We start from the raw sequence: 18,298 nt of genomic DNA, 5'->3' as shown, positions 1-18,298 counted from the left end.
TCATGTTTGTTTCTATAAATTTATATTTTTGTGTTCTTCATACTGGTGTGGTCGGTATAATCCCAAAGTACCCGATTATATTCATCGTTGTGTGACAATTCAATGTTAAACTTGAATAATACCATGATAATTTCCAAACATTTCAGTTTATTTTTATATAACAATTTACTTTATTTTTACTACATTTTATCTCTAGTGACTTGAACTTAGCGTCTTAGCATATATGACAACAGTAGCCTATAATAAATATGTAGACTGCTTTCTACAATACTATGGCATAATAAATTGTGATAAAGAAATATAAACGTGAACAGCACATTTTCTGTCAGCAGAGCTTTAGAATTAGTATGTTTCCTTGATTTTGATGTCGTTTGTTTTTTATTTCCTCTATGGTGACCGAGATAGGTGTATGAATCGGACGGAAGGAGGAATGGAATGGAATAGTTACTAGTTAGCAGTTGTTTTGATGAAAACAAGCAGTAGAAGTGTCAAACATAACCTAACTAACTCATAAGTGCTGTTTACAATCCAATTTTTAAGTTTCTCATTTCAGATGAAAATTGATTGTTTGTTACCTAGTTGTGCTTACACTAACTAATTACCTCTTGTTCCTCTTGTTGTTTGGTTTCTTAAATCATGGGGAAGACTTCCAAAGATAAACGAGACATATATTACAGGTTAGCTAAAGAACAAGGTTGGCGTGCTAGAAGTGCTTTTAAGTTATTGCAAATAAATGAATACTTTAACATATTTGAAGGTAAGTACCACATTATTTTGAACAAAAGTATACTTTTAGGTCATACTTATCACAGTAACGATGTTTTTTTTTAATATTGAAATTTGAATTAGATTGTTTGTTAGATAATATTTGCTTAGGGCCTACCTAAAACTACTTTTAACACATTCTTAAAATGTTATATTTACATTTCTCAAAGAAATTTTAGGCCATGACAAACCGTCTATTGCTACTAAATTAATAACGTAAATTTCAGTTATCCTAGATAATTCAGCAACCTAGACTCTAGAGGACCAGAGGGAATTGGGGTTTTTGATCGGAGGAATAATGTGGTAAGGTGGGGTAAGCATAGGAGGAACTGATAACAGGGAACATCAATACTTTCAGTACAAAAATCAGGGAGCAGTATAATAAACACTCATCAAAACATCGGATTACTGAACCAAAGTCCATTTAGAACTAGCCTACTTAAATTATCGACTGATCTTTATTTACAATTATTGCCATAACTACATTGTTTTAATTAATTCAAATAATTTCTATATGTCATTATAGAAAATGCCTTAACAAGTTTTTTTATATAAAAAGTATTGGGTAGGGTACAATAAGCGGACCCGGTTTTTATATCGAAATTCGCAAACGATATTATTACTTAATCATAACCATCCATATAATCAATCGATACTGATTAATTATTTTGAATTATTAACTTAAATAGTCTATATCAACAGCTGTAAACACTTTAACCCTTCCCACGCGGCAAACTGATATATCCGTTAGGTCTAATTTTGACCAAAACGCGGTGAACTGATATATCCTTCAAAGTCTATTTTGTGTTATTTAATAAATTGTAGTTGCCGTGGAATCCGCTAGAGTTCAAGGGAGTGTTGAATACTTGTTCTGAAAAGCAGATGTTACAGTTTGAACCTCATTGGCGCATCGCAGTGGTGGGAGGGCGTGGCTTTGTCCCTCGTGGCGTGATTTTGCCTCAGTCTGCGGTGAACCATTACGCGGTAAACAGATATATCCCGGCACGGCATATTTTAGTGTTTAACGCTGTTTTGCCATATTTCCTTATTTACTGTTCGTGTTCCTGTTGTATTTAGCATTATATTATCTTTTTATTCTGTTGTTATTACTTTATTTGCTGAAAATATTTTTAGAAATTCTAGTAAAAAGGTTGTTTTTTCAATTTTATGTACATTTTGAAAAATTGTAAAAAAATATAGGGGTCTGATTATTTTGTGATACTGTATTATTTTTTTTATTCCTAATAGCCACCACTAACTAAAAAAAAATTAGAGTTGGTAAAATCTAGAAAAAAATTTTAAAGTTAATTACGCGTTATGAGTCAAAATTGAAAGATAAATTCTGCGTGGGAAGGGTTAAAATAATACATGTAGGGTAATAACTCGTGCATGTATTATTTTAACACTTCCCACGCGGAATTTATCTTTCAATTTTGACTCATAACGCGTAATTAACTTTAAAATTTTTTTAAATTTATCGTACCGAAAACACCATAATGTGAAATTTGTGGGAAAGAAACAACTGTAACTGTGAGAGGAGCAAATATGGTTGTCTTCAGTTTTCCTAATTTTTGTTATAATAACTTGTTTGATCACTGTAAATATTAAATTCATATTTTAATTTAAAACATATGATTGTTAATGAGGATTATAGATACTTTTATACCGATTGATAGTCTAGGATTTAAGATGTGAATATTAGGTATCGAAGACTACATTCTTCGATATAAAAAACCGGGTCCGCTTATCGTACCCTACCCAAAGTATTCTTGACGCCATCATCAGTACTAACGGTGTGGATATGTGTCATACTGACCAAATATTTGCATTGAAACTCTTTATATAATATCCACATGCGTAAATAGTAATAACATTAATTTTTGTTGATGAAATATTACTTTTTACATAAGAAGTACTGCAATGCCACCGTAGCATCATTGGTACTAACAATGTTGACATGATATAACCTCAAACTCACTTATTTCCCAAATAATAATAGTGAAACATGTGGGATAATCGAGTCACATGTTATCAGAAGAGCTAACTATAAATCAGCTGACACTCAAGCTGTAAACATTACAAAATACCTAATCAGTACTGTACTTTGAAGACTGCTTTAGGTACCAACGTCAATTTCCTATTCTTGGACATCTAACTGAACATATAATATAGCAATAATTATGAATTATCATTAAATAATAACAATTTCGGCAGCTTAAAAATATCCCTCCATTTGATGCCATGGTGGTGGCTTCATCGGTACTAGTGGTGTAAGGTGTGCACGATGCTGAGCACTGGTATCTGGCGTCACCAGGGTTGAACATTTTAAATTATTTTATGTATTAGATTGTTTCTTTTTATTTCCATTTTGTTAACAGTATGATAAATTTTAGGTGTGACAAAAGCAGTTGACCTTTGTGCGGCTCCTGGTAGTTGGAGTCAAGTACTTGCAAAAAAGCTTCCGTAAGTACAATCTAACATTTGGGGCATGGTGTTTAAAATATTGAAGTATGAAGTTATTTATACTAACAAATCAACTTAAAAGTTAGGTTGCAGTACAATAAGCCACTACAATCAAATCATTGATATTCATGATTTTCTGAACAACCGAAACCAAAATGTCCGAATAACCAAATTACGTTATAGGTAGTTCAGAATATAGTATAGGTCAGCTATTTTTCTATATACAAATTTAATGATGAGTAAAAAGCTCTCTAGCTTTATGTATTTACAAAATGTAACCAACAAAACATTTTAGTCACTTTATACTATTTTGAACTCTAAACTTGTCTGAGCTTACTTGCTTGTACTGTGCTTGTAACACAAATAACACATGTAGATTACCATTGTGCTTGCAGCCATTACTCAAATACCATACAACTGATTTTACTTTGATTGAATTAATTTGGAACGATATTAGTATTCGATACATTAAAAAGAGCTAGCAATAATTGATTGTAAATAACCATAGTTGCAAAGTTTTTGTACTCGATAGATATATCTAATCCATGATTCGATTATGGTAGTGACCACTTACTATACTACAGCCAAAAGTGAATTTAATGATAACAAATAAAATCAAAATCTCTATTGTATTTAGGCAATATAGCAATCGACATGATCATTATTTTGTGTTACAAATCATAACTTTTCATAGGTAATGTTTACACTGCTTAGGTAGGACTAGACTATTGTAAATTGATCATGTAAAACATTAATGTATTTTAATATTATTTTACTATAAGAAATTCTTAAATTAAAACAATATTGATAAATATCCAATAAAACCTTAAACTAAGTAAATAAACTAAAATAAATTATCAATAAATAAAATATATAAATCTTACATATTTAACAGATTTACAATAAATTTATTTCTGAATTTGGCATGTTTAATTCATTGATGCTATAGAAGGGATGAGCATCCAGCCATCTATATAACTTACATTTAAAAAAACTAAAAGATAAATCTTTGGTTGAGAGTGGTAACTTATTGTATAGTCTAATACACATTACAGTATGGCAAGATCTAATTTTTTTCAATCTTGTAAAGGGTAAATCAATATACGATTACCATGCCTTGTAGATTTTTCATGGATTTCATTCCTTAATTATATGATTATATTATGATAAAATATCTTTATGAATATATAACAATAAATAAAATATATAGAGATTAAAAACAGTTAAAATACCTAAATTAATAAAAAGTGGTTTACAATTAGTCAGGTAGTGAGACTTGGTAGTTGTTCAAACAGCCTTCTTCTGTATCAAAAGGATATCTTTAAGGTTGCTGGAATTGCCCCAGAAAATCAAACCATAGCTAATTATTGACTAAAATAGTCCATAGTAAACAGTAACAATATAATGTTTAGTAACACAGCTCACAAGATGTCTTAAGAGATAAATCACACGAGATAGCCTAATGGATGTTGTTCAATGTGTTTTACCCATGACAGCTTACAATCAATGTAAAAACTTAACACAATTATCAAACTCAGTATCATCTGTAACAGGCCTAAGACTAAACACAACTGATCTAGTTTTGTCATTATTTAAAAGTAAGTTATTAGTTGAAAACCAATTTGAAACTAGTTCTAAAGTATTACTGACTTTTAATTGTAAATCAAGTTGAAGTTTTTAACAATAGAAAGAAAATTGAAATTGGTGTCATCAGCATGTATACAAGTTTTAGACTGTTGAATATTAATAGGTAAATCATTTATTGTTATTAAGAACAAAAGAGGGCCCAATATAGACCCCTGTGGAACACCACATCTAAGCTCCCTAGCTGAAGATCACAGGCCATCAAGATAAACAGTTTGACTCCTCTTAGATAGATAAGATCTAAAAAATGATTTTGCAGATCCACTGATGCCATACTGTTCCATCTTTTCAAGCAACAAGCTATGATCAACACAGTTAAAAGCACGGCTTAGGTCAATGAAAGTGGCCAAGGCATACTCTTTGGACTGAAAAGCATCGAGAATCTCCCTTACTACAGTATCAATAGCAGATATTGTTGATCTACCTTGCCTAAAGCCAAACTGTTGATCAGATCAAAAACCATTCAATTCCAAGTACATGCTTACCTGCTTATAAACAACGTGTTCAATTACTTTACCAAAGACTGGAATAAGTGAGATAGGAGGGAAACTTGCCGGACTTGTTACAGGCCCTTTTTTAAATACCGTTATTACTTTGGAAATTTTGAAACTATCAGGAAATACACCCAGGCTCCAGGCATAAATTAATACTAATGGTAAGTGGTTCTACAATATGATCCACTATTTCCTTCAACATATTGCTAGATAGGCCATAGAAATCCTTATTGTCTGTTTTTTTTTTTTTTTTTCATTTTACTTATAACATACCTTATTTCAAAAACTTGATTCCACTTAAAACTATCTGGGTTCGCAAACGTTGGGCACATTTCAGTAGCCAATAGTGAGCTAGGCTTTTTTATATTTGACCTTGTTTCAGTTATAGAATCAATAAAATAATTGTTAAAACTATCAGGGTTTATGTCCCAGTTCGTCTTATATTATTATTAATATCATTAACAATGGTCCAGGCTGCTTTACACTTGTTATTTGAGCTTTCTATAAGATTAGCATTGTAATTTATTTTTGCTTCATCAATGGCTGCTCTATAAGACCATTTAAGTCTGGCATAACAATCTTTATCACATATACACATAGAAACTTTGTACTTGTCATAAGCAACCATTAACAAAGATCTAAGATACTTTAAATCATCATTAAACCAGTCATCCCTGTTTTTAGTTTTATTATTGGGCATACAACTTAATTCCTTAAGAGGAAAAATATTATCAAAGATAAACATAAATACCCTAAAGAACTTGTTAAAAAAAGGCGTCAGCATCACTAAAATACAAAACACTAAAACATAATGTATGATTCCAGTTGATCCTTAAGAGTTCATTTCTTAGTTGAAAGATTTTGTCCCGTGAGAAAACTCGCTTCCTCACCGGTTGACTCCTTACAGATGTTGGGTGGACAGTTGAGGAATTACGAGTGACATAGATCCTGAACCATAGCGCGTTGTGGTCCAAATATGGGAAATGTTCCACAAAAGAGAAATAGTTTTGAGGTGGGATATTTGAAAAAACATTATCCAAACACGCATTAGAACAAGTAGGTTCAGAGTTATAGCAATACATATTGAATTGTCTCAAAAGATTTAGGATTTAGGATATGTTATGAATTGTCAAAAATATTGATTTAATGTTAGGTAGTGGTTTTTTCCTTATAGCACTCCTGATAGAAAGGATGTGAAGATTGTCGCTGTGGACCTGCAAGCGATGGCCCCATTGCCAGGAGTGGTACAGATACAAGGGGACATCACCAAGCTGTCCACCGCGGAAGAGATCATCAGTCACTTTAAGGGGGAAACTGCTGACCTAGTTGTTTGTGATGGAGCCCCTGATGGTTTGTTTATTACATTGATCATTATATTTATTTGTTATCAATCTGTCAATAAAATGCAAATTAGAGGTGGCAACTGACAGATTTTAGTAGTAGAGTTTAGCCTCCCAAGGAAGCCGAGATTGCATAGCAAGTGGGTGATACGCACTATGCCTTAGCAGCCAACCAAGTGGTATGGGGCATTATTTTTGAAGGGACATGTCTATTTTAATAGAGGAGGAGTACATCCTCAACTCAGATTACAGTGAGAAATCCCAAGAGCAAGGGAGATTTCCTTCCCTAGTTAGTTACTGGTGCTATAGCTGCTTCAATACGAGTTGATAAAGTGTACCACACGTATGTACTTATACAAGTCCAAAATAATCATATTTCTTGGTCAGCAGAGAAATCCACGAAGTCGAAAATTGTGTGATATTTGTTGGGCATGGCTGTTACTCCCCCAAGTCCTAGATAGGATGCTAGCTCGAAAGTCCCAGAAAGCAGTCAAGGTGAGGAAGTTCCAAATAGGATGCTAGCTCGAAGGTAGCTATTCGAGATGTACGTCTCTCTCAGTCACTCAAAGAAGCGTGATACACTAGAATTCTTTTGAAAAATGCAGTCTGCGTGCTTAAGAAGTCTGCGGGCCGAACCAACTGGTCTGTTTAAACGACTAATTACTACCTGGCTGCGGATGATCGGCTCTGATAACGCTGAGTCTCTCCTCACTCCCACTTACCGTTATTAACTACATTTACTATAACTACTTTCAGTTGCTGTGCCGTCGTGTCAGCATATACAACATGTTCAACCGCTTGCTTAGATATTTTTGTTTTCGTAACTTTTATTTTATTTTATTTTGTGGGAATGATTGTGTGAGCTGAATTTTGCTTATTGTATGGATTTATAAAAAAGTCTGTTCTATTAAAATTGTTGTAAATAAGAGCTCGCCGTCACGCACAGGCCTCGGCCCATGTGACGGTATTTTCATAATAATAATCATGTAATTGTAATTATTGTATATTTGAAAATAAAGAGTACTTTGATTTGATTTAAGAAGTCATGAAGTTTTATTGCTTAAAATAATATGAAATCTAAAAACTACACACTACATGAAAGAATAGATTCTAAGCTTTTATTTTCATTCATAAATGTGTTCATGTAAGTGTTCATCTCTGTTGTAGTTATCGCTAAGCAAAGAGTTCAATTATTTGTAATCTTACCAATCACCACCTCATGAGTACAACTTAGAATAATGAGACATAATTTGAACTTCTAATAAAATACAGATATAACATCTTTGCAATCTACTGTCTTGAAATTGAAAGATTTCTATCTGTAAATTGAAAGGTTTTATGTAGGAATGATATGTAGGTTTTGAATTTTTTTAAATAAGTTTGCATCTGAAAACTTTTTTATTATTTTAGCCAAAAGAAAATCAATTTTAGCTGAGGTAACATTTTGATGTACAAGCAATATACTCATATGATGTTTTTGAAAAGTTTTATTTATAACAGAAGAAAAGATGAAAAGGCTTTGATTTGACACCTGTTGTATCTCTTTGCAAGCAGTTAATTATTTATTTCTTGTTGTTAAAACTAAACTTCATTTTAGGCGCTACCACAAAGCTGATTGAGTCTAGAGTCAATTATTGTGAGTGAATTGCTGCTGCTGAATTGACAGCATTAACTGTTACACAGTACTCTCCTCTGTTTAATACGCTCAACTTTTAAACGTAGGACTGGTGCATGGATTATCTGACCTTCCACAGATCCTGGCATAATTGTATTCCATCTACGGAAGTTCATATTACTGTCTCTGAGGACAAGAAGCTTATAAATTGCACTTAGTCCTGTAAGAACCTTTGCGCTGCTTCCGGAGTGACAGGATATTCAGGATAGGTAAGGTTAGGGAGTAGGGGCTGCCTCCTATCGAAATCCATGAGGAAGAATTAGGGCACTACATCTCAAAGTCATGTGTCCCCGGAAGAAGAGGAGGCCAGCTCTGACCCAGCCTCTAGTCAAAGTAGGCAAGGAGTGGCACACCCTTGTTGAGGTTAACAAGGACCTCTGAGGTTAGGGAACAAACCCCACCAACTCCAACAGTCATCTCCCACAGTAGACTAGACCTATTGAATTGCCTATGAACCCCCGAATCTCAACATTTATGGTTAGTGATGTGCCACTACTGGACATCCATAAGGTTGCCCAGATTGAAGTGGCACATTGGTTTTTGCTGTGCCCAGTGGTGGGTTCATCTGGTAGGTATAAACCAGCCAGAAGTGATGCCTGCTGGGTCTCTGAGAACCTTACTTGTAATTCCTCTGAAATAACCAAATTTTTCACCAAGTTACCGTGCATGATAAGAAGATTATATTGGCCTCATTATTGTCTTCTGAGACAGAGTCTGCCTAACTAACCGGTTATCACGATAAATTGGCACTTTCATAGCATGCATATCAATCTACCCAAGAACTTCCCTTACAATCGGAGAGTTAATGTTACACATATTGTCACTTTTTAAATAGCATTTCAGGCTTAAAGTGCCATTCTTCAATGTGAAGCATCTGCTCTTGTGTCACAGTCCAATAAGGGTTAGATAAAACAGCAGCCATATTGTCTAATAAGTATTGTAACATTTGATACGACCACAATAACTTCGGTGAATACACCTTATAATTTGAGAGGTAATCTCAGGCTACATAGTAACCCGCGAAACTCTGGGCATTCAGGTATTGCCCTGCTCTTATCGTCCATTCTCTTGTTTGGAGGCAGTTGATTCCAGCTTCAATCCCTTTCAGATATTCTAACAAACAGGACTTTATATCAATGATCATATCAAGGTTACAACATTATATTAGTGATTAAGCTTTAATTAGTAGTACCACTAAATTATATCTACCAGTAAAATATTATCTAAAGTAATCGAAGTACATGATATGGCTGTTTGTAGTGACGGGATTACATGATATGGATGAGTACATACAAGGACAGTTACTTCTGGCCGCACTCAACATCACGACCCATGTTCTCAAGTTGGGCGGAACATTTGTAGCCAAGATCTTCCGAGGACGTGATGTCTCTCTGCTCTACTCTCAACTCAGGATATTCTTTCCCAGAGTGACCCTTGCTAAACCCAGGAGTTCTCGTAATTCAAGCATTGGTAGGTAGAAGTAATCTCTAGAAAGATTAATTGATACAGGCTTTAACATGATATTGATCTCAGTGGCGTCGGGCCGGGGGGGCACGTGCCCCCCCCAACATTATGCAAAAAAAAAAAAAAATAATATAAATTATCTTTAAATTACATATATGTATACACTAAAAAGTTACGAATGAATAACTAATATAGATCCCCCGTTAGTCTATTTTTCTGTATGCATCTAATTTGATCTGTGTGTGTAAAGTATGCGCGTGTTTAACAACTAAATTTACAAGTGCCGGTGAGCCGACTCTGGCCGGTTTGCGCCCGAGCTGGAGCAGCCGATCGAATTGCACCCGAGCCCAGCCGACGCCGGCCGAGGGCCTCCGAGCATTGACGACGCCTGGCGGAGGGATATCATACCAGCTCAGTGCGCGTGTGTGTTGTGTTGTGTTAGGTGGTCGCCACGTTTTATTCGTTCAATAAGCTTATTGTTACTAGCTGAGCTGCTATTGTTTGTGTAATTTTTGCGGATGTTCGTTTGTTATCATGTCTAAGAAACAGTCCTCTGTACTAACATTCTTTAAAAAACTTGGAAATTCAAGTGAAAGTGTAAATGAAGATAGACATTTAGCGGGAAGTAGCACTGGAGGTAGCGTTGGTGATGAATCGCCATCTTGTTTACGCCCAGATCGTGATGCTACATTCCAGGGCGAAAGTAGAGATTCCTTCATTGGGAGTACAAAGTGCAGATATTGCAAAAGGAGCATTTCAGCCTGTTGAATTGTTTTAAGGTAAGCAAGATTCAATCCAAATCGAGGCAGTTCAAAGAATCCTGGTACAGTGAATTTAATTGGGTCGAATATAGCCCCATTAAAGACGCTGCATTTTGTTACCCATGCCGACTATTTTGTCAACATAAAGTCTGGTCGCGGGGAGGAGTCATTCACTAAACTGGGCATGAACAATTGGAAGAAAGCTTTGGAAAAATTCAGGAAACATGAGAATAGTGAAATGCATCAAAAATCTAAACAGTTTCTCAATGAGTATAGAAAAGCAGGAAGCACGGTAGCAGATTCGTTGTCCCTCGGCACATACTAAAATGGTTGAGATGAATAGGAGGTATTTAAAATTCATAATTGAAAACATCCTATTCCTTGGAAAACAGAATCTTGCCTTAAGAGGACATGATGAGAGTACTGCTTCATTTAAACAGGGGGAACTTTATAGAACTGCTACAACTGAGATCTACTCAAATGGAGGAAGGAATCCAAACATTAATGAAATCCCCAGTCCATTCATACAAAAGTGCCCAGGTACAAAATGAGATAATAGATTGCATAAAAAGTGAAATGCTTCAACAAATTGTCCAAGAGGTGAGTGAGGCTTTGGCCTACTCAATTATTTGTGATGGAAACTACGGATATTTCAACCCGTGAACAGCTTAGCATTTGCATTCGATACATTACTAAAATAGATGGACACATTAAAATCAATGAAAGGTTTTTTTGGGCTTCGTTGATGTGTCAGACACTACTGGTGAAAATTTACATCACACTATTAAACAGTATCTGCAGCAGTTGGGTATAAGCTTAAATAAAATGCACGGCCAGGCATATGATGGAGCTAGTAACATGAGCGGGCAAATTCAAAGGTGTTGCCCTTCAAGGTTCCAAGAAGAAGAGCCTAAAGCTTTGTACACACACTGCCCATGCCCACTTGCTTGATCTGGCTGTTCAAAGATTTTGTGAAGAAAATAAGACAGCTTCGGAATTGCTTATCCATAGTAAATCACCTGTATAACTTAATTAATGCATCAGCTAACAGGTTTTCAATATTTGAATCAATATGTAAGCAAAGCGGAGAAAACAAAAATGAAACAGGGATGCTACAGGTCAGGGAAATCAGGGAAGGAAGTCAGGGAAAAGTCAGGGAAAAAAAAACAGGACTGGAAATCAGGGAAAAGTCAGGGAATCCGGTCTCAAGTCAGGGAAAAGTCAGGGAATTTCGACGTTGGTCAGGGAAAAATATAAAATCCCTTTACACAAATAAACTTACTGCCGCCGCGCCGAGTCCAAGCCTGCAGACGACGCGGCGCATATTTTACTTCTGTGTTGTAAAAGATCATTTAAGTCAATCTTTTTGTACGTATTAAAAACTGTGTTCACTTTATTTTTTGCTTTTTTATATTTGCCACCCCTGTTAGCCTCAACACCGCTTTTTTCCACCCCGTTAATTGCCAAAAACCCTGGGGATTGCGTCGAAAAAAGTCAGGGAAAAATGAAAAATTTGGTCTGGAAATTCAGGGAAAAGTCAGGGAATTTCATTATTGGACTCCTGTAGCAACCCTGTGAAAAGACTGGTGAGCTTGTCTCGAACTAGATGGACAGTTCGACACAAAGCAATCCATGTAATTCTAGAGCAGCTCCCTGGAAGTGTACGAAACTTTGGAAGTTATTGCAAACGATGTATCAAATCGTAAAATTGCAGCCGAAGCTGATGGTCTAGCCAAACAAATCAGCACATTTGAATTTGTATTCAGTTTAAAAACTATTGCACAGCGTTTTGAGTCAGACTGATATACTCTCCAAAGAACTGCAGAGTGAATCTCTTGACATTTCTAAGGTTTTTGCAAAAGTTGAATCAGTCATTGACTGTTTAAAACTGGACAGAAATGATGATGGCTTTATTCAGATGTGGAATGAGTCAGAAGAACAGTGTAACAAATATGGTATGAAAGGTTTGTCAGTTGAAAGGCCTTCACTACCACGCAAACAGGAAGATTCCGAAAAAACTTGAAGCTAGTAGTTGCTCTTCAGATGCTGCATTTCATCAATCACCTGAACCTGAACCTGAACAGATGTTCAAGACTGGCATTTTACTTTGCTGCTTTAGGACACAGTAATTGTAAACCTGCAATCTCGTTTTTCCAAGAACGATTATGATAAAATCAACTGCATTGCCCAGTTACTATTTAATTGGACCGAAATTGACAACAACGCTGTTATGGCAATCCAAAAGTTTTATAAACTTGTCTTTAAGTTTCTCTGTACATCTTAAGTTTTTTCACTGTTATGCAAAGAACAATTTTGTCAAAAACAGACAAAGCAACCACAAGAATAACGTTCCAAGAGTTGGCTGATTTTTTTTATTGAGAATTGATCTTCAAGCCAGTGTACCAGATGTTTGGCAGCTACTAGAAATATCACTTTCGTGGCCTATCACAACAGCAAGCGCAGAAAGATCGTTTTTCTACACTACGAAGGCTAAAGACATTTCTTCGAAGCACCATGACAGAGACCGCTTAAGTGGGCTTGCCCTGATGTCTATTGAGCAAGAATTGACGTCTGAATACATGAAAGATAAAAAACTAGATCTGTTAGTTAACAGATTTTTCAAATCTAGCCGATAGGAGGCTAATGCTTCATTAGAAGTAACGAAAATTGGTTCGTTGAAAACCATTACTGTAGTTCTGTTCACCTTAAAACTTTGTCTTGTACACAAATTTGTTTTTGTGTTATAAATGTCCTTGCAGTTATGTCTAGAATAGAATAAACTTGTATAATTTGAAATTGAGTCTTTTTACAATCCATCAATATAGTAAAAATTGATTAAAACCAATGTTTAACAAAAATACACACATATGCTTTACTTTAGTTCTTAAGTGGTAGTTTTCAAAAAAGTTTCCACGGGACCACCCCCCCCCCCCCCCCCCCGCTCCCCCCCCCCACCCCGGAGACCCCGTGCCCCCCCAAATTATTAGGTCACGCTACGCCTATGATTGATCTGATTGTTTTCTATGTGTAAATATAAATTACTAAAGTTACCAGGCATACAGTGATGTTCATGAAATAATTTATTAACAGCTCCAGCTCACTCACTTATATCATAGGTCTTTGGGCATTGCAAAGTGAATATCTTTGTTTTCAGTTCATTGTTAATGATGGATGGTTGGAAATACAAAATATAGGGTACAGGCATCTTCCATTCGCTATGTTTAAACAACATTGAGCGCTGTTTTAAAAAACCATTTATCATTAGAACAGTGTTATGGCATAGGATATTCTGTCATCATTGTACCAAACTGGTAATTATATTGTTGTATTAATACCAATGTTATTATTGTTTGTATTCAATATGGCTATGAATATCACACACTTAAATAATTGTATCTTATAAGAACAGTTAAGGAATTTGGTCAATTCATAATAAACAAACTTCACATTTAGTCATTTGTTTCCCATTAAATGTGCTGTCATGCTATAAATTAATTCATTGAAATAATATTACATTTTCTTATATTAAATATGTCATTTTACATGCACTTACCCTGGCAAATTTCATAGCAAATGACAGAAGATGCACTGCTAGATTTGTCAATGTATACAAAATCAGCATATTTCAAGAGTCCTAATTTTAGCACTTAGCAAAAATTGTTGCATGTCATAAATAAATATGAGCCCCCAGAGTCCAAAACCACCCCCGTTCAAACCCCGTTCAAATGTTTTATATTTATATTTTATACTTATGCTATATAAAGTAGCTTGTGGAGACGATAACTGTCCCATAAACACCCAAACAAGTTGAAACTTGGTCCTATGAATATCTCCCTGGCTTTTTTTGGTAAGCTTAGTACACCATTCGTTTCAAGATGGCGGTCATTTAAACTTTTAAAAATTCACAACTCTGTTATTTATGAACTTAATTCTGGAATGTTTGTAATATTTCTTAAACTTTTTATCATAAACAATTTGTGTGTCTTGAACAGTTTTCAAAATATTAAGTACATGTAGATCCAATGAGAATAAATAAATTATGTTTCAGTTGTCACAAAATCGACATTCTCTTCCGACTAAGGCGGAAGGACTATTTTCTATTATTGTTATTTTTACAGAGATGATCATTAAATACATTTCCCATGATTTTAAAACAGGCAGCATTATTAAATTTTTTTTAATGACCACCATTTCTAACCAAACATTAGTGAAGACAGCGTTCTATCTTTTGTATTCTCATGTTGTAAAATTACCAAAATTTGAGTTTGAACATGTTTTCTATTCTTATTGTTCTGGTGTTTATTGTATTATAGGTTGTAAATATGATGGTTCAATTGGCATTGGTATGAATCCATGAAAATTTTTTGTCTTATTCCCATGATTGTTGCTTATTTCCAGAATGGAATCTGTATTCAAAATCTTGTATTTGGTGTTAACGACAATTGGAAGCTTTATCTTTGATAGCTGCTTCCCAACTCAGTGGTTTAGTGAGGTACGAGTTGTAGGGATATAAGCATGGGAGATTACTAGGCATGCAAATGTTGTTGGATTTCACCTTACATGTCTCATTGCTTGTGATCTTATTGTACTACTGCTCCTTTTTATTACTGATGTCACTGCATCTTAAAAAAGGAACATTAAATGGAATGTATAAAGGGAAAGAGAAAAATGACCCTTGAAAATAATTGGAAGACACTGTACCCTAGACAAGGACAACTATCTTATTCCGTTAGACTTGATGTCACTCAGATCTAGATAAAGATGTAAAGTCTTTTACAAAAAATATACAGCCTATTCAAACTTTTTCATAACAATAATAATAGGACATTACCAAATACTTCCATTTCCCCCTTCTAGAGATCTTCACACCTGCACAAATATGCATCATATTAGTTTGTCCAATGGTTTTCTTATATATTACAATATAATTTTTGCTCTGCCCAAATAAGTTTATCTTGACAAACATTAATCAATCAGATATGAAACTAATATTATTTCCACTGTAAAAGTAAGTCATCTTTGGTTAACTTGAACACACTACCTAGCATTAGGTTTAATGGCATTGAATGTTTTTTACAGAAGCATTTGTGGTATGCCAGAACTATGCGCCACCTGAGGGGTATGTACCAACAATGGCCAACCCCTTGTTGGACAACACCAACTGTGACTGGTCAGAGCTGAACGGTATCAACCGGCTCATTGTACCGTTTGTGGCATGTGGAGACCTTAGTGGTTACGATTCTGACACCAACTACAGTTTAAATGTAAGTCAAAGTAAAGTTTTCTCTTGTTTGAATATAGTTATTATTTAATGTATAGTAACCTACATTTATTAAATCAATTTCATGTCATTGTAATTATAAACAAGTTTTATTAAATATTTGAGTAACTATGCAGAATATTAGCAGCCAGGAATGTGGAGAGGTGATAAATGCAGTTCCTCTGCAATGATGCTACTTTGGTTCAGTACAACTAGGAGTTTTAAAATTTTTACCACAATTAATTATTTATTAAGCCCAATAAAACTGACTCTACACTTTAGATGTTTGTACTATTTTGGATATCTTTATAATACAAAGTTATAATAGGAAAAAGATAAGTTTCACATATCAAATTGGTTTGAGAATTATTTCAAAGTTATCAGTACTTTACATTATAATTTATGAAATTTTTACAATTCTTTATAAACTTGGATGTCATTTTTGGGTAAATTTCGAATGATCTTTGAAATTGTGAAATTTAATAGCAAATTTTGCAAATTTTGAACAGCCTCTTCATCCCACTCTGTGTTTTTACATACCAATAAAGTCTTGCTCATACTTTGTTAATCCTAATGCATTGTTTATATTGTCATAACTCTTTTCTCAAATGTGACAAAAATCAATAGTTCGTCATTTTTGTTACAGTTGGATGGAAAGCCGTACCAGTACACAGCACCTACTCAACTACCTATTTCACCTCCATATGAAGAAGCTATGGCCCTTATCACAAAACCAGGAGAAACTGTTGTTCAACTGCCTGATGGAACAAATAAAGTTAATCAAACATAAAGGATTTTATTTATTTTATTCCTAAAATTAAAATACAGTACCCACAATGAAACTTTCACTATTATTAATCCTTCTTTGTACCTTGCTTTGTGCGTATATTATCCTCTCCTGTATGAATTATTCTGGCAATTTCTGCTGTGTTTGGTTTAATAACTATAAATTATAACTAAGGTACCTATTTTATTGTGTGATTTATGTCGGATGAAACTTATAACGCTTACTATAAAAAAAACTCAGGAAACACTTGGTTACATAATATAATTATACATACTTGTGTGAAAGTTTAGAAATAGACATACCTATTACACTAATTAACTACTTACTGTACATTACTTCTGAATTTTTCAGATCACAAAACTATTTACATCTTTCCCGTAAAAATACAAGACATTCAGCACCTCTGTTTTAATTAATATAGAGTCTATGCCATATGGCAATTATAAAATAATCACTGTCACTATAAAAGCCTTAGGTTCAGGATGTTAGATAAAAGAAACACTCATTACCTTTTTTCTGATTGACAATAGAATTTGAAACAATTCATTTTGAAAGTTAATCCCTCTGCCTTATTTTGTCAAAAATATAGACAGCCATATTTGTGTCTCATTGACAAAGAAACGTAATATTTAGTTTTTGGAAATTACTCCTTTATAATGTAAACATATATATATATATATTAAAATCATAAACAGAAAGCCAGGTATTTACAACTATACAAGTTATATGTTATTTAAATAAATCATAAATTGTGTAGGACTTTATTCAAATAGAATTTTGATTCATTTGATTTTAAAACAGACAAATTTTACAGACAATATATTTTAATGTTATAAACTCTTGGTTAGAAAGCCACAGCTTTCCCCTACCCTATGATGAAGAGACCTTTTAACAAAGAATAATATTAAAATAAATGTGCTAACAATCTTGAACCAGTGACATTAACAGGAGTGGCGTTAGGGTAGGGGCAGTTGGGCGACCGCCCAGGGGCACCGGTAGCCTTTTTTCGTATGTAATTGAATTGCAGTTAGGGGGCGCCGAAGAAATCTCGCCCAGGGCACTTGTAATGCTAAAACCGTCACTGCATATTAATTCATATCTTACAATGATTGTTAGATTTTTAAATATATTTTAAATAAATAACAAAGTGACTGTTTTCTGAAAATTTAATTTACTTGTAAATAATTGAGCTAGTTAACTAAAACAGTTATATCTAAGGAAGCTAAAATCAAAATGTTTATAAAAACATCTAACCAGGACCTTTGCCCATAGTTCCTTTTATAATGGCATCCCTGCGTTTTAAAAAATTCCTGAAACATTATTATTTAACATTAAAATGTATTTCTAGCCTGGTACTTCAGCTGCTCAGTGATAGCAACAAACTAACCTTTATGGAAGCAAAATTCCTTTATCAAAGAGTCCCTTAGACTAATTTGAGTCTCTAATATCTCATATTTAACATTGTCTTATTAAAATTAATAGGAATAGTACATTATTGGTTTACATTATATATGTGCAAATAAGTACATATTGCTTATGATTTTGGATTACCTACTGCTCAATCCAGACATGATTGGTTTCACCGACTCAAGATATTTATATCTTCAGTATGTGGTATCATCAATAAAATCATGCCCTCTTAGCC

At 34.2% G+C, this 18,298-nt stretch overlaps 1 protein-coding gene across 1 annotated transcript; it reads left to right on the top strand.

Moving 5' to 3' along the window:
- Nucleotides 1-410: 410 nt before the first annotated feature.
- LOC124359145 (putative tRNA (cytidine(32)/guanosine(34)-2'-O)-methyltransferase) lies at nt 411-16,657 on the top strand. The gene is made up of 6 exons (XM_046811636.1): nt 411-757; nt 3,159-3,228; nt 6,541-6,716; nt 9,642-9,851; nt 15,686-15,870; nt 16,513-16,657. The coding sequence occupies exons 1-6, from the start codon at nt 637-639 to the stop codon at nt 16,654-16,656; spliced, it is 906 nt and encodes a 301-aa protein (XP_046667592.1). The 5' UTR covers nt 411-636; the 3' UTR covers nt 16,657.
- The last annotated feature ends 1,641 nt before the right edge of the window (nt 16,658-18,298 follow it).

This window comes from Homalodisca vitripennis, chromosome 4 (assembly GCF_021130785.1).
Source record: "Homalodisca vitripennis isolate AUS2020 chromosome 4, UT_GWSS_2.1, whole genome shotgun sequence".
In the NCBI taxonomy this organism is placed as follows: domain Eukaryota; kingdom Metazoa; phylum Arthropoda; class Insecta; order Hemiptera; family Cicadellidae; genus Homalodisca; species Homalodisca vitripennis.
This window is presented reverse-complemented; position numbering and strand designations above follow the sequence as displayed.